Below are 22256 nucleotides of genomic sequence, written 5' to 3'. Positions count from 1 at the left end.
TTTAATGGAACCTTATATTTTTTATAGCGTTATATGATAGAGTATCGAACGAAGAGTAAAAAAGTATAGACCTTTGTTGGCCCTAAACCTAACGGATACCGAGTAATTTCACTTTATAACATGGAAATTTTCATGCAATGTTTACACGATAGTGAGTGACTAGTGGCTTGTCGAACTAACATAAGTATTAAAAATGATATCCATTGGCATCGCTGCAGTGATGCAATCTATTAACTAATGAAGAAACTGCATTCTCAATCATATTCGAACTTAGTGTAATACATGCTTCACGAACACGTTGTTTCATATTCTCAGATGTTGTTGGTGTTTCACGATAGACTCTACCTTTTAATGTACCAGATGAAGAAAATAGTCTAAAGGAGTAATGTGAGCGCGGAGACTACATAAATTGTCCACTATGACCAATCTATCGATCGGGAAATTTTATATCCAGTAGTTCCCTTACAATATATGGTTTGAGATGGTTGAATCCGTTCAGGATACCTTTCGACATACATAACTTTAGTTTTTATTGCATTTATATACCATTCACCATACACTAGAAGAATATCGAGTTTTTCACTATTATAAAAATTTATTTTTCGTTTTATCTTTCTGATTATCACGCACAATCACCGAAGGAAGCTCCGTACTGGATTACAAATATTTAGAAGATTGAGAATCATAATAAGTGTGTGTGGGTGCGCGCATGTGTGGTATTTGCCACAAATGGTCCATGGTATTTGCAAATTCCAATTCTCTAGAACACTTTCGATGTGTGTGCGGAATTGTTGGAGAGCGTCTCGCGCCGGAACGGTCGCGCCAAAATGACCGTGCCGTATAGTCCTGTTTCGGAAAAACACTGTATGTAAACATCGCTGTCCTTCAGAAAGTTGTAGTAGATTCAAATCGCCAACATATTATATGAAAAAAATTTCCATGTTAAAGATTGAAATTACTCAGTACGTATTAGGTTTAGGGCCAACAAAGGACTGTGGGTTTTTACTCAGAATTCGATACTCTATCATAATCGGCTATAAAAAGAAATAAATAAAAAATAGGTCAACTTGCAGGATTCTCTGAAATACTGTAATTATTTAATTATTAAAGAAATAAATAAATTTTGAGTTATTCAAAAGAGCTGAAAAACACTCTCGCTCCTGTAAAGACTCTCTGGAAGTGACTCATCATCAGAGTCGCTACCGCGATTCTAGATACAGCATTCCATTTAAAAAAATAAAGGCGATCTTCAAATCCTCGAAGAGAAGCACCTCCATCTCCGAAAAAAATCAACACACTACATGATGTAGCCTTGTAAACAATATAACTTTTTTACGTGCGTCGTATATTTTGATCGCAAAAGTGATGCACACGTTGCATGGACCACTCTGTATATTGAACAATGCTTGGTCCAACTGTCTGGTGACGAACTGACAACTTGCCATTTATTTTAGAGCAATCTCAGGATTATCCGAATTTTCCAATTTTTCATAATGCAAGGAAGTTAAAAGTATTTTTTCTCGTTGGGTCACAGCTCGCCTCAAAATGACACAGAGGGAGCTTCACGTATATTCCACAGACTATACTGGTTCACGTATACGATTAAAACCAACAATATTATTTTTTCTGTTCCCTATGTATGAAAAAAAACAGTGAACGTTCAAAAATAAACGTAACAGTTGAAGATTTTTTTTGTGGTGGACTTGAAAAAAAAAGTCTGGAAGAATGATTAGCATAAAAAAGATTCATGTGTATTGGGAAGTGGAGGAAAAACTTACCAAACAACGCCAAATGCACCGTAACCAATGGGCCTGTCGGGCTGAACGGGATCCTGAGTCGGCGGCGGTGGGGGAGGTGCTGGAGCTGCCGGATGATAATAAGTGGGAGGGGCCTGGGCCGCAGCGACCGCAACAGCGGCGGCAGCGACAGCGGCACCGCGGCCCAGGCGCGATTGAGCCGGATGAGACCCCGTAGTTGCACCGCCGCCACCGCCGCCTCCGCCACCACCGCCACCGCCACCGCCGCCTGTCGTACCGGGTGCAGCCCCCTGCATCAACGACATCGACACGCTCATGGACACCCGTGAGTGCCGACTGGGCCCCACTACTGCCATCAAGTCCTTCCTAAGGACACTCTGAACGTCCTCTATCTCCCTTACCCGTAACCGCTCGACCTCCGGCACTTTTACTAACCCGTTGATCCTTCTTTTATTTTAATATTCCTTTCAACGATTTCACTTATTCGCACTTCACTCTAAAATTCTAAAGAACTTGAAAATAATCACGAAACCGTCACTTATTCGTGGAATTCGGAGAAACGAACAATGGCCTCCAAAATTTTAACTCTTCTATAAATATTTGTTTTACAGATATCTTATCGTGGCGAAACGAAAACTCGTTACGACTGATCGTGATTGGTCACATTCAACTGTTTATCAATGTCATATTTTCGTGTTATCCCGATCTGCTATTCAATTTCGTAGCGATCTTAAGACATTTGAAATTCCCGCCTCTTCGCTCCTCTTTGTACACGCAACATACGAAACCGTTATTGCAATATTTAAAAACTCGAATTGAGTGCAAATTTGATTTCTTGAGTTCAGTTCAATCTGATTTCTCTTGTTTCCGTATAATATACGGAAAGGCAATTTTCATTGTTTATTCAATTTTATAAGGTTATGCAGAAAAACAGCTAAAGTTAGGTTACAAGATTGCTCGCTCGCTCCCTCTCTCTCTCTCTTTTTCTTTATGTATCGCGTTGGTTTGCTCCGGAAAAAATTCTCTATTCGAGTTTTCCCTTTTTCTCACCTTATCTCTTTTTTTTTCTTGGCCTTTATTTGAGAGAGCGTATTCTTCGATGTTTCTCTCCCCTCGGCCGTGTAACATTTTTTTTCACATCCTCTCAATCATCGTTCGTTATTTCTTCTTTGTTGTCACTCTCGATGCACTACGAAGAGCGGGGGGAGAGGGTGAGGGAGATTACAGTTCGGGCTATCACGCTCAGCTGGCGATCATCAACGTTTTCTTCTCTTTTGTCTTGGACAATCGAGGCACAGCCAATGTAGTATTTTTTTTTTTTTATTATATCTGAGAAAATAAAAGGCGAAACGAAATATAGGACAGAGTACGTCAATGGGAAGAATAAAAATTCGGACGTGGTCAAAATTGCCGAAGGAAAATGCGAGAACAATAAGACGATTGAGAGAGAGAGAGAGAGAAAGAGGGTGGGGGAAGGCAATGCGGACGTGCTGGTAAAACGAGTGGAGAGCAAGGTCTAGACTGCTTTTATGTTCGCTGCTAACAAACTCGATGTTTCGATCTTCTTTCCCCGGCGTCTTTTTTTTGGCCAGGTCAAAAATCTTAGGCGTCTATTCGTCTTTTTTCGTCGCTCACTGATAGTCCCGGGCGTCGACGCTTACCGTTTCCTTCATGTGTATACTATTCTTCGGTCTACACTCCTATACGGATTCCTACACATATAAATCCCTGTATAGAATCCACACTACGTATACATGCTCAATTATGTTCTTTTCATTTTTCCGTCTTGTTGCTCCGTTTAGTAATTATTCCTCCGAAAATACAGAGCCTCCGTTTTGTTTTTTATACGATTGATTGGAAAAGCACAGATACACAAGTACGCACGCACACACGGAATAAAAATAACACAATGTCGAAAATACACACAAGGAGTAGAAACGCGAGTCTTTTTACAAACGCACGAACTTCGAGTCCCGCGACGATTATTCGTTTGTTGCTCCTTTATGAAACAAGAATGAGACACGAGCTTAGACGTTGTTTCTTCACGACCCCCTTTCACTTTCTTTTAACGATGTTCGATGATTTCAATAATGTCCTTTTGGACAACGATGGGGTTAAGGGGAAAAGGGTTACCCGCCTACCTCGCGCGATTTATTTCGCGGCGGGGTCGGAGAGAGTGTAATAACTCGATGCGGTGGGAAGAAGGAAGTTTAAAAAAACACGTCATACCGCAGCCAAAGCATGCAGGCTACTGGCGCTACTGAACTGCGACTGCGGGTACAAGATATGAGACGGGAACAACGGGGAACGGGAATGCCGGAGGAGCGCCACTCGGTGGAAGCCCTGATGCGCGAGCGCATTCTGATTTTCGCCAAGGACGACGGTGCTGCTTCAACGGTGTCAAACAAACCTAACGAAATATACGATCACGTGATAGCAATAAAAAGGCGGAAAAAAACGTATTTTAAACGGTGCACAGTTTTTCTTCCATTGATATTGCTTTCCAGCTGAAATTCTTGAAGAATAATATATTTTTTTAATAGACCGTTTTTGAAACTCATGATTTTTGCACATATTCCGTGTAAGGATAGCGGTTCAATGCTATAGGGATTTTTTTTAGACATTCAACAACCAAGGTTTGGATATCACGCGCAAAAAAAGATACCAAACATTATTTGATCAAGTCGATGCATAATACGTTACCTGATTTTTTGTTTTAATTGGTAGGCCAAAAAAACGGAGCCACAAAAGTATTGACCTTCTTTTCATTTTTTTAATCTGCATAATTGTTGAGACAACATATCCATGAAATGAAAATGTACTTGAAGTCATTTTTTTTGTACACTCCGAATAACATGTATTTCGTATTTAAATAATTTTTACAACTTTTAAAAAAAAATTTCGACTTGCTTCACAAACTTTCGATTAATCAAAGAAATTAAAGTTTTAGTATTTACACGATGACTACAAAGACCAACATATTCAATCAATTATATTTAGGTAACATTGTCTTTTAGAATTGCAGTAGGGAATTCTGGTCGATTAAATGATTTTATAAACCAGAAAGAAAACGACTCGATGAAAGTTCAGGATCGTTGCACAGTTCCGAATTCCGATATGTTTTAGGGAAGAAAATATTGGAAATGCTGAACTCCTTAGTCTACAGGGTACTATTTGTTTCTTCTTTCCTTTGTAATAATCATTGGCCTTTCGAATTAATTATGAATTAACAGTATATCAACAGATAATTTACACGGACTTAAAATAGTATAAAACACTAGGTAGTTGCAATTACATACAAGCGAGCAATGTACAAAAGCGTTTCGGTGCGTTCGAATCCCGCTTATTTATTCATCGATTCCTATGTTTTTTTGACGATATCTTTGGTCCATTCGCAATAATTTTTAGTTGTCCTCGATTAACTGGTTTGACGATTTATGATACCGCAGTAATATGGTGATGCAACTCGATATTTCTTTTTTGTTCCATTTCTTATTTTTTTTTCAATGAAATGGTTGAATTTTTCGAAAAATTTTTGGTTGTTTCGTAATTTCTAATAGAGATCGATCGAAGATCGCGGGAAATCGTCCCTTCTGCCTTCTCGCCAAGAAGCTCGCTCGTTATTTTTAGAACTCGCTGCTGCATCGTTCCGCGAACAAAAAGTGTCCCCGGAAGGTCTAAACTCGTCTCAGTTGAGAGAGCCTCGGTTGAGAGGAAAGACGAAAATTGAACTCCACCCTCCCGATTCAAAATTCAGACGTCGATTATCCTCGCGATTTTTCTTGTTTTTTTGTTTTATGATTTTTCTCAGCTCCTATTCCTAGCTGAACAACGCGTCGTGAATCGATCGGAATCTCGGCATTTGGCAATTCAATCAAATAATAAAGGAATCGTCGACCATAAAAATGAATGAATATTCGTCTCAAACGTTGACAGTAACAAAATAGTATATTGTGTACCAAGGAGCTAAAGTCAAACTTTTTCCTCCGAGGTGCACACGGTACTTTATATAACAAAACCACGTTTCCGAGCTTTTTCGAGAGTGTCTAAGGTACCTAAAGTAGGCGTTTTCGCAGCTGTCAAAGAAAGTAGTGGTGGGAGGTACGAGAATCCCCTCACTACTATTTTCTTCGACAGTTGCGAAAATGCAACTCTTATCGACCATTTGAACTCAAATGAAAAAATTCTGAACATTGATAAAAATGTTAACTCTTGTTAGACCAATAATTGTTCGAACAAAATGTTTCATCACTTTTGGCTTTCCTGTTGATAGCGAAACTCGATGGTTTGGATTTGCCAAATACCCAAATTCTAACGGAATCGTATATTTCTGACCGTAAATGGGAAACTTACTCAACCCTCGTTACGATTAAAAGTACACGGATCGATTGGAAAAATTCTTTGATTTCACAAAAAAGAAAAAACTCTTATCGAACACGTGATTTTCAAAAAACCGTGAAAATATAAGAAATTCAACACCTCCGCAGTTTGTTTCCTTAATTGATTCATGAAATGTGTTTGCAAAAATATTCATCCCTTTTTCAAGCTGCTGCAAGATAACGAGTCTGTAGGAATCGGAGGGTTCTTTTTTTTACGATAGTTCAAAACCGGTGTTACTCGTCACGGCGTAACGTAGCTTTTCTCTAAGAGTACTTTTTTTCTGATAATTCGGCAATTTCAGAAGATTGAAGCACGTCGAGGACGTTGGCAAACGATTCTGCGGATCCTTCTTGCGGATTGTGAAAAATCCCCTGATCACGCTACCTGAAAATTATTCATAAATGGATATTATACGCTTTCTTCATTTCATTAAAAATTAGCGAATCAATGTGGGGAAATTTTATGAATATCATTGTTATTTGGATGTGATGGAAGAGACGTACCAATCGTATCGCCAGTATCCTCATCGTCGCCGACCTCAACGCATCTTATCGAGAACGGCGGCTCCAAATAGGCAAATCCGAGGAGCGGAGATTTCGAGCAGCTCGTGACGAACTGGAGTTTGAAAAAGTCCAATGAAAAACCATCACAATTGTTATAAATGGCAATGAATTGACTCCGTTATTATCATTCACGATTGCTTAGCTCCGATGAGTCATTAACAAAAAAATAATGTATTTATTATGTATTCACTCCTTTAATATTGATACCCGACGATAAGAAATGAATTTTAAAATTTTGAAGAAATTGCTTACCTTCAGGAACAATCCTCTCTCTTCTTCGCTGAAATCGGACTCGAGAATATCCCAGAGCCAGCAAACGACTCTGTGACTATCGTGAAAGCCGCCGTAGTATTGCGTGTGTCTCCTTAGATCGCGAAGATCGAGAGGAACGTTATCGCCTGAGATTAATCTTTGAAGCTGTCAAACATTATAATCGTTCATATTATAATTGTTTGGCAATATTACGAGTTTTCGTATAACGTTAATTTTCACAACTTTCGGTAATGTTGAAATTTGCCACCACGAATACGGTTTCACCAGTTTTCCTTCGAGCATTACTCAAATGCGGATGAATTTTTCACATAAAAAAGTGGCATTAAATCTAGCATCGTTCGAAACGTATATTTCAGGCAATATCCCCAAATTGTTAAAAATTGCATTAAACTCTCTCAAACTCTCTCAAATATTTCATGAAAAAATAAAAAAAAATCGTGATGGCATACCTCCGGAGTAGAGAAAAGTGATAACCACTCAGGATTGATGATGGAGCGAAATCCCTTGATGAAGGCAGCAGTTTGATTTTTGATTTGTCCATGCATCCGAAAGTGAGCCATGAGGTGTATATAATTGATTTTGTTTTGATCGGTAACCGGCTGAGCTCTGCCTCCGTGATTGAGTTCGTGGGTAACAAGTTTTCCCATAACGTCTTCGTCGAGAGAATATGTGAGTTCGAGTTGGCTTACATCGCCTTCGTAATGTTTAACGAGAGTGAGACTCCGATAAAGATCACGATCAAGAGAGGCCAATTCATCGAGCCAACTGTACACAGCGCCACCGGCTTGACCAGAAAATTGTGAAACGAAAAAAGAAGCGAACGGTACGTCAACAACGATTCCTTCGTAAACTGCTTTTCCCAGCATCCTCCCGACGAATTCGAACAACTGCAAATGGTTTTCCTGCATCCAAGACGTTGGCGATGGATACAAACGATTTTCACTCGTTGCTTTGAAAAGGTTCAGAGACGGATCGAAAACTCGTTTTATCGTCTCTTCGAGGAATTCCTTGAACACACCATCCTGATCTATCCCTGCTTCATCCAGTCCTTGCTCGTTTACAAAACGCACTCGAATCACTCCCTTCAATGCTTGTGAGGGGAGCATGGCTAATTGACGATAACCGTCTTCCACAATTCTCGATCTGTCACGATAGAAATTGATAAATTTTAGATATTATAAACATGTCCGAATGAATCGAATAAAAAGTTTCATGAAAGATAATTTCAAAGATATGTAGTTCGGTATGATTTTACAACGTTCGTGGCAGGCCCGATGCTTGATATGCTGGAAGAATTGAAAAATGTGGGATAGGATGATGAATTCGTTACCTGTGAACGGCGATCAAGGTCGAAGGCGGACTGTTGCAAGCACTTTCGGTCAAGCCCATAACGGCTTTCTCATCGGCGATGTGTTTTCGAAAAAGTACGACCCTTTCGGAGTGAGGAATAACGTGAGGCATTTTGGCCAGAAGAAGAGCAGCACCGCGTCTTCCTTTTTCGAGATCGGCCAGGAAACCGGAGACCCTGACTTCCTTGGCGAGCCAATGTCCGTCGGGACAAAAGCTCCTGCGGCAATCACGACGATAAATAGCCATCAGGAGGGTATGAAGCGAAGTAAAGAGCGGATTGTTCGAGACAGTTTTAACATCGAACAAATTATTAAGAACAGCTTTGTAGAGGAATTGATTCAAAAAATAAGACATTGTAACGAAATCGGTGAGTTTGAAAGGATCCTGTTGCTCGTACATTTCCATGTCATCGAAAATGGTCACGTAATGAGTCATACAGTCGCAGAAAAGAATAAGCATTTGAAATTCTGGAGCTGTACATTTTGTGTTGGCAGCAAGATGATCCAGAAAAACTTTCAGCCCACAGTGAGGTCCGAGAGTTCCGAGGAACAGCCACATGTGATACAATATTTTATCCTTGTAACAAAGCCCCGTAAGAATATCAGACTTCATCTCCGTGAGTGTGTGAAAGGCTGTCTGATAAAGTGAGCAAATGAGAGCTATTTTTGTTGTTTCGGGACTCCCGAGTTTGCGATAATTTTTGTTGCTGTTATTCCTATTTGTTCGGGCTTCGAGGAAAGCTCTTCTGAATATGTTAGTTCCTACTGAAGTACTCTGTTGTTCGGACTGTTGAGGAAGGGCTTCTTTTTCCACCAATTCCTGCAGCGGCCTGCCAATCAACTGCGAAACTATTTTTCCCTTCCAGAGATGTGTCAATTGAGCTTTTGTATGATCAATTGCACCATGAAGATACGAATCGACGGCTTGAGCAAAACAACCCAACACCGGATGCCAATAAGTTAAATTGCTTTGCTTAGCGACGACGTACTGTTGACACGCTTCCAATATTTTTGTTGCAACAAAAGTGAACGAAGGAAAATACAGATCCTGTAGGACTTGGTCCCTCTCTATGTTAGCCAGTTGTATTAAATTTGCTAGCAGACAAAGCGCATAACTACCTTCCAGAGCGTTGAAAACTATTCGTAGATTTTGCTCAGAGTTTAAAAGTTCCAAGGAACGGGCAAATAGTCCGTGGGTTAAGAAAGAAGAGGTGCATTCTGGACAATTGAGATTCAAATGGTAAACTAGCGCAGGCACGCTAAAAATATTGATGAGAAAAAGGGAAACAAGCTTGTCCGACATCTTGGATGATAATAACGGTCTGAGTGACAAGGTCACAGCTGCGGACAATGCCACCGGCGTTAAAGCAATGTCTTTTCTTCCCAATCCTTTCACCAATAACACTCTCATTACGGTGTAAAATCCGTTGTTCACCAAATGACCCATTATGTTAGCGCACAGTTGCTTCATTCCAGCCTCTAATTTTTCCATTCCTTCCACTTTTTGTATTGCCCATGTTCCTGATGCCGTAAAACTCACTAATGTGTGTAATCTTAGTAATATTGATCTATGGTCCGCTGGAATTTCAGGCCTCAATGTGTCCAGGCCTGTCATACAATGATAGAGCACCATTTTCACCTGTGACACACAGTAATTATTTATATATATTTTTCGTTATTAACCATATAGCTAATGACACTTGATTTTCCATTTCATATAGAGCTACATTCCTATCGAGTTACATAATTATAAACACGGATGCAGATCTCGAAAATTATAAACCTCTCAATGTTCTATATTGAATTTACAATGGCACGAAGTTTGCACTACGGAACACAGATGGTTTTCTTTTTTTTTTTTTATCACTGATTATTCAAATTTTTTTTCTACTTGTTTCATGTTTAGAATGTTTAGAATAATCTGTTCCGATGTTTGAAGATATTTTTTTTATTCACCTGTGATATCCATGATATATAGTGTTCTTTGCTCAAAGCCACTCCTATATAAGAAAGTTTTGGAGAATCGGAGTCAAGAGATTTGACAAGGTACCTGAAAAAAATCCAATATTCAAAAATAGCAAAAATTGGACTAGTGATTTTCTTGTTCATGTTCTTAATACCTGGATAAATTTTCCAATCTACTCTGGTCTCTTTCTTTTCTAAATATTCTTAGGAACCTTGTTATTAATCTGTACACCTGGAGAGCCGGTTTAAATTCTAGGTGCGGCTTAATAGCCGGCTCGTCTGGGAAGTAACCATCGAATTCATCTCTGAAACAATAAAGTCTTTCAGTTCACCTTATCAAACTGATGGAGAAATATATATTGAATCAATAATATGAAATTTTCGAGCAAGGCCCCAAGAAAAGTATGAAAATGGACTTGAAAAATTACGATCAACCTTTTTTCAATTATGGTATTTTTTTATTTGAAAATATGTTTGAAATAATTATTTGAAGAGCAAGAATTTCGAGAAAAAAAGAGTCGAAATGTAACGAATGGCCTTACAATATTTTCTTGGCAAATTTAGTCCTGGCGAGCCAACCTCTGATGTTCTTTTGTATACAGACGACAGCATCTTCTTTGCATTTTTCGTGTGCGCGTTCCTCCCTCGCGGCTTTGGTTTGCTGAAGGAAACTATCCCTCGACGATTCCTCAGTTTTAAACATACTATACCACTCTTTTCAATCACCGATACGCGTTGTTTTTTTTTCTAATTTATGTATCATTCATTCACTGAAACGTCAATACAAAATTGTGAGTAAGCAAAACATCGTGACGTATCGATGTTAACAGCGATTGTGCAGCGATTAAATCCTTTTTCTTCGTTCCTCAGTCCTTTTCGTTACCTCGTAACACAAATTCATAATTTCTACTATTTAAAACTTTTAATTTAAGCAACGCTTTTTTTTTTGTTGTTCCATTTGTTTTTAACCCCCAACTCATTTCTCCACACGATTACCGACTGCACTATCCATCGACTTGGCATTTAGCTGTGTTTTCATTTTCATTTATTTTCATATTTTTTCGGTGCTCTTCTTTCTCATTGACACACTCGGACTAGAATTCTTCCCGATGAAACTGTCAAATGCAAGTCGACGACATTTGACAGCCCGTTTCGATCGCCATTGTTGGATGGTTCACTCCTCCTCCACCGTTGCCTCCTCACCTCTCAGGCGGCTCAGGCCAGGCCTCCTCTCACCGTTCACTTCACTAAAACCTCTCTTGCACACCATCACCGCAGGCAGTTCGTTTTAACGACGCAAGGTGGGGGCAGTGGACCAGAGGTTATGTTAGGTCGTGTTCTACACACGTGATGATATTAAATTGGTAAAACCGCTGCTCCAGATGCTTTGGTGTATCGTAGGTATTGTCTGAAATTTTCTTATCGACCAGAAGTCTCCTATTATCAAACCAATTTCTCACACCACGCCACGCCGAATTGAGACACTTTATTTCGATTCTTTTGATATATAGTCTCAATAAATTTGTAAGAAAATCAGAACGATAAAATTCTATAAATTAGGCATTCATTCCACAAGAAAATAACAAAGAAATGATTTTTGCCCATTACAACAGTCTTGTGGTCATATATTTCGCCACGTTTACAATCATTGTTATGATTTCGAGTCTGATCAATCGTTTAGGCGGTAAGTACAATACATCAATAACCTAAAGATTATTTGAATGCAACAACGAGCGTGCTTTGTTGTAATTCTAACGATACATCAAACTTACTGTGTAAACAAACAAGAGTACACTACTCAAAAAGATGCGAATAGTTCGTTGTTTTCTGTGAATTCATATTGAAAAAAAATTATTATCACGTATACGGAGCTGACCAATTTTGTGATTCTTCTGATACGCGAAATGATGTATAGAAGAAAAAAGGAAACGAACAGCGGGAAATTGCAGCGGCGGACGTGAAACTCATGACGAAGCGAAGTCTGAAAAATGTCTACTGGAGGAACTCTACTCAGCTGCTGACGTAATTAAATTGAATTTCCATAATGATATAAAAATATAATAATATAGAATTATGGTTTAGTTTTTTCTTGCTTATCGACGGTCAAATTTGATGAGATGCATTTTATTAATATTTAATTAATGAGCAAATAGTCTCCGATGAAAAATCCCCCCCCCCCCCTCCCCCTCGCGTTTTCTATTTTTATTATTGAAAAACGTATGAGTCCCGAAGGAGACATTTTACTTTTCACTGTCGGGAAAAACTTCTTTTTCGACAATTCTACAGTGTTTTTTTGTCCATTTTTTTGAATGAGAACTTCATAACTTACTCAATCGAATATTTCTTAATTTTTGGCGTAATATGAAAAGTTAATGCTCGCTGAGAAACAAGAGAACTCTCGATAAAAGTAGCGGTAAGAAAAATCGAGAAATAACGCGTTTGCGCATTACGTGCTCCTGAAAAGTGAAGAATAAAAGTGCTTTAGAAAAAAGTAATCAAAACCTGTACGGCTCACAGTCTCATGTGATGCACTGGAAAATAAATTTCTTCCATGAAACTATATACGTTTGTTGAATAAAATATTAATTAAGAAAAATGTGATTTTTCTGCCAACGTCGAAATTTTGCGCTAACAATTTCGCGACATTTTATCGATAAAAATAATGAAAAAAATACATGTTTCTTGAATCCAAGAAACTATAGAATGTCTCCTTACATCCAAGGAGATCTATGAATCCCAAAGTAAACGATAAGGCGATTGAACCTGGAATTAAACAAATTTATCGAATTACAGAAGTGTTTCATCGAGAAGTACGCGAAAACATGTAGGAAGTTGAGCGCGGCTTGGCCCAATTTGATTAACGCAAAATATTCGCTTACCGGTCAAACTCCTTTCCACAGAGTTTGTTTTCATGGTGAAGCACCGCTCATCGAGTTTCTCTTGAATAAGGGTAAAAAAGCGTGCGTCACTATGTTCGAAGGATAGGTACAGGAGGTAATATATTTACTATATCGTAAGCAAAACGATTGATTTTTCAGGTGCAGATCCGTATTTGAAATCAAGTGATGGGGAAAGCCCCATGTGTTTTGCGATATACTACTATTTGCATACAAATGATTTCGGGGAAGACGAACCACTTGTGTGCCTCGAAATTCTTCAAAGTGCTGGTATGAAAGTACTTTTTATTTATTTGAAAAATGTAACGGTTGTGTCTAGAAATAGGACGAAGTATGTCCATATTGGAGTGATGGAGAAAAAATAGTATATTACACTACAAGGGCAGAAAGTTTGAAATTCCTGCACTGCGCGTCATAATGCCCGAGGCGAAGCCGAGGGCATTTGAGGCGCAGTTCAGGGCTTTCAAACGTCTGCCCGTGTGGTGTATACTATTTTTCTTTACAGCCGGTCGAAAGTACGTTTCTTCCGAAATGTTCATCTATCGATAGATGTTTTGATGCCTGCCCCGACATTTGCGGTACGAGCGAAGCGAGTGCCAGCTGCTCGGGGGCAGGCATCAATACAAAAAACAGCAAATATAATTAAATAAAAAGTTCAAACTTATGCCATTTTTATATTTTAGTTTATAAATAACGGAACAAGTATAAATAATTGAACGATACAATTATTATAGTTTAAAGAAGACTATGTCTAGTCGTCTGGAAATCGTATGAATAAGGTTATGTTATGAAAACAGCGCTAAACTGCTACAAGTCCGGATGGTCCGGACTACGGATTACGAAAGTACACACGGCAAAAGTTCTCAGCAGCAATATATAATCCGGACGAATAGGCTAATGCTAAATATATGGTAACTGGACGATCAGACAATGCGTTTAAAGAAAAGGGTGTACTTTCATAATGTGTCACTGCTTTTGTTAAATTTATTCCACGCATTTTCATTTTTCGCTACATGCAGTTAACAATTTCTCTATGAATATTTCCCGCTACTATACTTGATTCGATTACATTATTTTTTGTCGTCGCATCGATTTCATCTGGAAGAATAAATGCATATTATTCGCCCGGACATGTAGCAGTTTAGCGCTGTTTTGGTAACATAACCTTATTCATACGGTTTCCAGACGACTAGACACGGTCTTTCTCAAAAACTGTGTAGGCAATATCGATTTAAACGTCAAACGTCAAAAAAATCACGTCAATAAAACTATGTCAAACCTTTCGGAATGCAGACAAAATTGTTTGCTCCCGCTGAGACAAATGACGCGCGTGCAGTTTTGACAGTGCAGAAATGTTGTACTTTCGGTACTAAAATTGGTGCAAAAACTGCATACTTTCGACCGAGGTGTAAAGAATAAATTATTTTTTTTTTCTCGAGAGGATTATGGCGACTTTACGTCTTTGGGTATTTGAACATTTTCACATTCGTTTACAATGTGAATCTCGATCGTTCGCTGTTGTCTTATGTAGATGAACAACGGTGATGAAAAAATCGAGTCGTAGAGTACATTGAATCCCGATGAATACACACCAATTGAAACATTGGAGAAATTTTGAAAAATTTATTGATGCCTTGAGAATGAGTATGCTCAGGAGGACAGGGAGTTAAAAAAAATGACAGCTTGGAATTGAAACCATCTTTGACATTTTGTCGATATCGTTTTGCTCGACTCGATTTCTCGAAAATTCTTTGAATTGGGCATTCTTTCAATAGTTATTAATGAGTTGAATTATTAAATGCAAATGAATCCTGGTAAAAATAAATAAAAAGTTGCGCTATGCAAAAAGATGACGCGTGCGGAGCGCACGTCTGTGACCTAGTCCGTCATTAAAAAAGACCTTTCGATATATCGAAATGTGAAGCCTCTATTGGTTGCCATGGTTTCGTTTATTTGTTATCATGGATCGTTGCCAAGCATCATTATTAGTTAATTTTTTGCCACAAAAATACTTTCACCCGTTCAAATGGACACACGACAAGAATGGTCATTTGTAGTCACACGCTTTTCAACCTCATGATTTATATCTAAATGGAATGGAGTAACTTTCAAGGGGAAATCTGCAAACTTGATCTAAGACTAATTTGATGACGCTAAATCAAATGGTGTAAATTATTTTGCGATCAACTCCCGGCAATTTGAAAAATAAGGGTTAAAAGTTAAAAACGCTTATAACTCAAAAAAATACTTGTACCATCGTTTTCGAACGATAAAAATACGTAAGAAAGCACCCTATTAATTTCAGTTATTAAAAAATAAGTGAGAAAAATGGTTTTCAAGACAAAATTTGGCATATCGAGCACCACTGAGGACGTAAAAAAGGATGAAGGATATGCCTACATCTCTGCCGCACTCATTAGAGTGTGTTGTGCGCACGCGTGTCTCACGCAACGGGCATGAAATATATACATTTCAGTAAAGCGTGTGTGAGTTCTGAGTTCACTAGCGTTACTCGAACGATATGAAAACCAAGCACAAAACAATAAAAATAAGTGATTTCATAAAAATATTAAAATTAAAATTATTTTAACACTTTTTTAATAGAGGAAGTAATCTTCTACGAAAAACCACAAAGAAGTTTGTTCGTGAAATGAAATATTTGATTTTTATAGCTTATGAAAATTTTTTTTTTTATCGATTCAACTTTTATCGATCAACAAACGATGATAGTACCAAAACGGTTGCTCCAAGCTGATTGTTCATAGGGACTTTTTTGTAGGGGAATCGATTTTCTATGAAAACATATTCTTGTGGTTTTTGTGTGATTTTTTCCCTAGAGAGTTATGATACGATGATCAGAGGTCTCAATAGTTTCCTGGGTTATTCAGTTATTCTTATGGAAAATCTCCAAACGCGATGCACCGTTCGAGAAATAATTTTTTCGTGTGCTCTGCTTCTGGGCATCTTTTTTTTAACCTTAATTCGATTTTCTCAGCTGGATGCAAAGGAAAAAAAATATCAATTTTTTTGCGCACACCCTAATATATAATCTGTACGTTGCGAAAAAAGTTTTACTTCAGTTGTGTGGTCTAAAGCACACTCACTTCTTTTGTGTGCCGGTGTAATTATTAGCACATTTTTTCAAATAAATGTAAAAAATTACATGACTTACGATGAGAATTTTTATTATTGGAGGAATTGCGAAACGAAGATTCAAAAGACGGGAAAAAATCACGAACTTATACTCCATATTTTATACACTCTATCGGTGGCCTAGACTCTCTTCAATCTATACCGAGATCGTTTTTTTTGTCACGGTTCTACTCGTGGTCAAAAATTTGTTAGTGATGGAATTCTTACTGTTGAAAATTATAGGGAGTGAATAAAATCACCGAGCCCCCGATATTCGATCGCTCGGCCAAGCTATCACTCATTGCGCACGTCAGAAATCCCGATACACTCTCTCCTTCTCACTCACTCTTCCACACACTCGTTCCCCACTCTTTCTCGCGAATCTTCAAAATTAATTACCAATTACGAACAACAAAAATTTTGAGATTTCCGGGTACGGCCACGTAACCAGCGTTATTTTAAATAACAATGTTTCTCGGAAAATCAATCTCATGAGATCAGAACACGAGTAAATAGTATATTACGCATCTAGGGAGGGAAAGTAGACTAAACCGCGGGCAGAATGCGGTTTGAGGTGGTCTAATTTCACTCCCGTGGAGTGTATACTATTTTTCGCCACACATGCACCGAAAATTCAACCTTCCGATTTCGAAAAATTGAACTTTCAGCGCATGTGCGGTGAAAATATAATTTACCGGCTAAATCAATCCGTGGCAGAGTCGCTACCGTGACCGCGTTTTCTCGAGTTTTTATTTATTTTACGGTTACGCGGTGCCTTACCGACCTTCTTTTCCGATTTTCGCCTGTCCTGCGACAGGTCCACCGCGTCAATTTCCCTAATATGGGCGTTAGACGGGGCCCCAAATTTTCGTGGAACTAATTATTTAATTTACGATGTTAACAATAACCCCTAGCCCGAGTCTAACGATGATTATGACAACTGATGACGGGAAGAGGGAATATTCCGATTCACGATTTGAATTTCGACCAAATATCTTGAAACTCCAAAAGGTCTGACACCCCTCTAGACGGGACTTCCTTTCTTGGTTCGAAGTCGATGATTTTTCGAATTTTCGAAGATATTCGATGAGAAAAGCGGTATGATTGTATGTTTTCATGGCCTGTTTATGATTTCACCTACGAGCCCTCCTTGAAGTACGCCGACGTTTCGAATGTTTCTCGTCTGTTCTCCTCTCTAGCCTCTTGCTCAGTTTTTTTAATTCCATCTTCTTTTCCTTTCCCGGGAATTGCTCGCATGAAAAATAAAATAAAATAAATCACGTGACGTAAATTAAGGTTGTTGCTTAACATTTTTGAGATGAATAGATATCGATGAATATTTCCCCATTTGTTGATACATAATTCCTGAATACACTGTTTCAAGGAAAACTGAGGTTACCGAACTAGTTTCGGAGAAATTAAATGTTGAAGTTGAGCAAAAATGTCATCTGATTACATCGGTTGAATGGGACGAAGTCGTTGCCTTCACATTTTTTGCTTATATTACTCTTATTAATGAAGAAATTCATTTGAAAAACGACAATTCAGATCAGGATTATATATAGAATGATTTGACTGAAAAGAACAGATAGATTTCCCAACTAAAATAACAAGAAATCACCGAAAATATGTGACTGCATCACGATCATATCGGGTTAACTGAGACTGCCGTGTAGAAATGCGGCAACGTTGCAACTACGACACTAACGGGAGCACTCCGTGACAGATTCATGATTCACACTTTTTGGTTATGCATAGTATATAGATATATACTATATATGGTATATATAACTATATAACTATAATTATAACTGATATAGGCGCGTATGATTTTTTCGGAAGGTAGTCAAATACGTTCAATGGGATCTCAATTATTTGTTTATTGAACACAAATAAGAATTCAAATCAGCATACAACAGATATTAATAATGTGTAAAATAGATACATGTATATATGTATTAGGGTGGTCGTTATTTGGGTCACATGTGAATTTCTCAAGTCGCCTTGTAAAAACTCAATCAAAGTGTATAAAAAATGAGGTGTGCAAATTTTTAAGATACTCGGAAAATTTTAAACTGTGCCCCTGGAGGTTTGAATTTTGAAGGCAAAAATACATGTATTTTGTCATGCTCTCACTTCATCGTTTCTCCTACGTTTAATATTGGCGAGAAAAATCTAAAACTCAGCACATATATTGTGTATATTATAAGGTATGAAATTAATTTTTTTTAGATTTTTCCAGCAACAATTATTATAATTACCAGCGGTACACAGATAACCTTATTTTTGACTTTTTAAGTTATTCCAGTCAACCATTGCTGGTTGTGTCTGTTGCTATTTTAATAAAATTTTCGACTATATATATCTATAAAATTTCGTACCTAAAAGTTCAATTTTCGTAAAAGCCCTGGAAATTCCCTAGAACTAAATTTGAATTTCAAATTTAAACAAACATATAATTTCAAATAAATGGAATAAATTGTTGTAATTAAAGATTCAACTCTTTATTTAGCCAAACGAATCAATGAAGAGTCTCTACTCATCGTTTTGATATATGTTTGGCTTGAATTTATTCACCAAGCCTTTTACATCTGAAGAGTACACCAATGAATTCTCTTCGTCGTTTGTGAATAATTGCCGAAACTTCTCCCTGCCACGATAAAAGTAAATTGATGTTCCTTTTGACAGGAAGTTATTCTTTTTCGATATTGCCGCCAATTGCCGAAAACCGCTCCATCTTTCGGCAGTGCTAAATCTCGTATGAGATCATTCAATTCTTGTTGGTTGAAGGTTTGGGAAGCTTTGCTTCCATGATCTGGGAGATAATCGTCATCTTCGGAACTTTCTGCTTGATAAATTTCGTCAACTTCCATTACTGTCTCTTCATCAGAAAGTTCCACATCTATCGATTCGGTAGTTACGGTTTCGTCCACGGCCACTATTTTTGCTGGTTTCTGGACTGATGAAACGTTGGCGTGAGCAATTTCACTTTTGAAATTTTTCGTGAAACCAGTGGTGTCGGTCATATAAAAATAGCAGTTCTCTTGACCTATCGGTGCAGACCACAACATGGGTTTTGTGAATTGCAAGGACTCTTGCTTTCTGGACTTATTCTGTCGGGTTAACATTGTCTTACACTGATCACAAACTGTATGGGGTATTTAGTACGTATTCCAGTCTGCTATTTTAATAGCAGAGAAAACCTCAGATTCAAATTCAGCGCATCAGATTACATAAAAAACACACCAGATTTAGGTTGACGACAACTTTTATCATGCTTTTAACAGCGATTTTCCGTTATTTTTGGGGTTTTTTGACCAATCTAATGTTACGTCCAGAAGAAACGAATGTGGGTAAGGTTAATGGTTATTTATTTTCGCTGCCACCAACCTACACAAAGTGCAGGATTTTTCAAATGTAAAATATTTTATATAACGCAACCACGTTTTCCTCGCTTTTTGAGTCTACCGGCGATACGGAAAGTAGATGTTTTACGTACTCCTTACCACTAATCTACTCGTCTTCGCCTCGCGCGCTGTTGCCCGCGCTCGCCTACGACGCGTACTGAAAACAGCGTGCTCGGCGTAAAAAATCCACTTTGCCTCCTTGATACATAATGTAAGCTTCGGAAAAGTTTCTATCGTGAAGAAAATTTATCACAGATTTCATTTCTTCAAAAAAAAAACATTACCTTACGAGGCTTTTAAGAAAGAAAACATGAAAAAACTTGAGTTTTTGACGTGTCGAAACCGGATGCCAGTCATTACGTTGGACTGCTGGTAACAGCTGATCGAACTTCGAGCAAATTCGGGAATCGCGGGAATTTCATCAAATTTATTTTTGAGACTGACTTACGTGCTTTTATTTGTCCAGTAGCTTCGCTTTTTTTTCATAAATTGACCATTCCTTTTTCTCGGTGCCGTATCACCGATATAAACTTTCTTTCACACAATAAAAATGTTCTCTAGGTTATGTGTATTTCAAGTGTCATCGGAACCGATTCGATCACTAACTAGTCAAGTTGGTGTATAAATTTTATCTTTTATGATATTTTTAAAGCGTTTTATTACATTATTATGATAAAAATATTCTCAATGTAAGCATTTATTAATTTGAACAATAATTTAGACTTAAAATTAATCAACATGAAGTGGTTGCAAACTTGACTAGTCATAGAACGGCCGAACTACTTTAATAAATATTTAGTTCAATGATTTAGTTTGATTCGAATGAGATTGAAATAATTGAATAATTAAGGGAATAGTTGAAATATTGTAATAAGTGAAATAATTAAAGGATCGAAATAATTGAAGAGATAATTGAGGAATGGTTATGGTCCCGTACGGGCCCCGAAGCAGGTAATTGGTTCGCTCAAGTAACAAATAACAGGAAATTAGATTTATTGATAAGATATGAAAAATAGAAGGTTCGACGAGAACGGAAATATATGCGAAAAAAAAGATACAAAAAGGTTTACAATTTGAATGAAATGAAATAAAAATGACGTCCGGCTCCCTGCCGGATGTCTTTTTTTCGAGGGCCTCCAGATCTTCTACGGGAGCAATATAAATGAATATTTCGCAAAATAAAACATCCCATTTTGAAGTTAAAGAATGCCTTTACACTGCCTAATAATTTTTCTTTTACTCAAACAAAACCCTTTCATAGAAAAAAGTCTTGAAAAAACGACTTGTTTCGGCCTTGAAACTGTATATAACTCGTTAAAGAATACTTAAAAAATCTTAAAAAATCATGTATCAATCCTTCTATGCCGTTTTTCTTCTTCCCTTTTTTAAACAGGATGCGTTTTGGATGCAAATAATATTTGGTACGATGCTTTATTGACGACGAGCATACGTACGAACAAGAAGGAATTGACAAAATGGCTCTTTATGAATAAAACAAAAACTCCGATCGAAAGGATAGCTTCGGGGCATCTTTGATTATCTTACCAATCTATTTTCTATGATCGGAAGCCATTGCGGTACATCCACATAATGTGAAAAAAAGTCTTTGATGCGCAAAAAGCTTTCAGTTGTGATATAACAAGTGACTAACTCCATGTAACCTACAAATATATAAAAGAAATAGAAAAAAATACTGGATTTCATGATTGGAAGAATAAATAAAAATGAAACGTAATTCGGAGAATTGGTTTTCCATTCACTTCGATAGTCCAATTAATTCCATCCTGAACGATTTTCTTAAGGTGAATGGGTGACAGCTACGTGATTTTTGAAGCGTAGAAAAAAACTTAGCGAAGCTAACAAACGACAAAATATGATCAAAAGGTCGAACTTACGTCACATGTGAACGTATATTGAATGCAGTGTCGTCAAATGTTACTGATCCATTTGCCGTATAATCTGAATGATTTCTCATCAAATATTTTTTCATATTTCAGCCGATTTTCAACGGTAAGGTTCAAAAACTAAAGTACTTATGTATTCTTGAATATCTACGAAATACAACGATCGATTTTTTTCTGCGAAATCTTGGATATAACTAACGGAAAAATTCAATAACTTTTGATGTGTGTACGGCTTTCATATGCTGGAGTGATAAGTGTCTGAGAAAAGTCAATATTCAATAATTAATTTGCTGCTAAACTGAACGGTAGCTAGCGTCGAAATTTTGCAAATCTATCCAGTACGTATTCATTTTTGTCTACCAAAAATATCATCGCGTAATCTTGGATAGCGAATATTCACTCATCTACCTTAAAGAAGTCTTAAAATTTGCACAGAGTTTAAATGGGTGGTCGACTGGCACGCATATCAAATTTTAAAGGGTTCGTCTTATTGGTTATTGAAATAAATATTTTTAAATATGAAGAAAAATACACATGGTTGTAGGGACTATGCGTAAAAAATATTAAATTTTGCACTATATTCAGCAGCTCTTGCCTTCGGCCCTTCTTTTTTCAGGCGCATACGCATT

At 37.6% G+C, this 22256-nt stretch overlaps 3 protein-coding genes across 4 annotated transcripts in view; 1 reads left to right on the top strand and 2 right to left on the bottom strand.

Moving 5' to 3' along the window:
• nmo (serine/threonine-protein kinase nemo) overlaps positions 1 to 4019 on the bottom strand; it is a 63599-nt gene extending 59580 nt beyond the window's left edge. The window contains 1 exon segment of the mRNA XM_043425668.1: positions 1779 to 4019. Within this exon segment, the coding sequence (XP_043281603.1) occupies positions 1779 to 2113 (335 nt within the window). The 5' untranslated portion in view covers positions 2114 to 4019.
• Positions 4020 to 4510: 491 nt separating this feature from the next.
• On the bottom strand, positions 4511 to 11549 carry LOC122414704 (ubiquitin-protein ligase E3B). 2 transcript variants are annotated; one of them, XM_043426237.1, is made up of 8 exons: positions 10830 to 11549; positions 10443 to 10592; positions 10279 to 10372; positions 8304 to 9961; positions 7423 to 8116; positions 6953 to 7117; positions 6641 to 6752; positions 4511 to 6521 (listed from the first exon to the last, which is right to left on the bottom strand). In XM_043426237.1, the coding sequence occupies exons 1-8, from the start codon at positions 10988 to 10990 to the stop codon at positions 6349 to 6351; spliced, it is 3207 nt and encodes a 1068-aa protein (XP_043282172.1). In that variant the 5' UTR covers positions 10991 to 11549; the 3' UTR covers positions 4511 to 6348. The 2 variants fall into 2 exon arrangements, with proteins under 2 accessions (XP_043282172.1, XP_043282173.1); XM_043426238.1 differs by having other exon boundaries at positions 10867 to 11549.
• A 178-nt stretch (positions 11550 to 11727) lies between these two features.
• Positions 11728 to 21411, top strand: LOC122414698 (uncharacterized). The gene is made up of 5 exons (XM_043426229.1): positions 11728 to 11971; positions 12203 to 12309; positions 13081 to 13237; positions 13326 to 13454; positions 21117 to 21411. Exons 1-5 carry the CDS (start codon positions 11878 to 11880, stop codon positions 21257 to 21259), a joined length of 630 nt encoding a protein of 209 aa, XP_043282164.1. The 5' UTR covers positions 11728 to 11877; the 3' UTR covers positions 21260 to 21411.
• The last annotated feature ends 845 nt before the right edge of the window (positions 21412 to 22256 follow it).

This window comes from Venturia canescens, chromosome 8 (assembly GCF_019457755.1).
Source record: "Venturia canescens isolate UGA chromosome 8, ASM1945775v1, whole genome shotgun sequence".
Taxonomy (NCBI): domain Eukaryota; kingdom Metazoa; phylum Arthropoda; class Insecta; order Hymenoptera; family Ichneumonidae; genus Venturia; species Venturia canescens.
This window is presented reverse-complemented; position numbering and strand designations above follow the sequence as displayed.

Bases quoted from the DNA above. Each gene is read 5' to 3' on its own strand.
- LOC122414704 (XM_043426237.1), bottom strand. From the start codon at position 10,990: ATGTTTAAAACTGAGGAATCGTCGAGGGATAGTTTCCTTCAGCAAACC. The intron at 7,118-7,422 runs GTATGCCATCAC...AATGTTTGACAG, and splicing joins CACTTTTCTCTACTCCGGAG to CTTCAAAGATTAATCTCAGG. The intron at 6,753-6,952 runs GTAAGCAATTTC...TTCAAACTCCAG, and splicing joins AGAGAGGATTGTTCCTGAAG to TTCGTCACGAGCTGCTCGAA.
- LOC122414698 (XM_043426229.1), top strand. From the start codon at position 11,878: ATGATTTTTGCCCATTACAACAGTCTTGTGGTCATATATTTCGCCACG. The intron at 11,972-12,202 runs GTAAGTACAATA...AATGATGTATAG, and splicing joins TCTGATCAATCGTTTAGGCG to AAGAAAAAAGGAAACGAACA. The intron at 13,455-21,116 runs GTATGAAAGTAC...TTTTTTAAACAG, and splicing joins CGAAATTCTTCAAAGTGCTG to GATGCGTTTTGGATGCAAAT.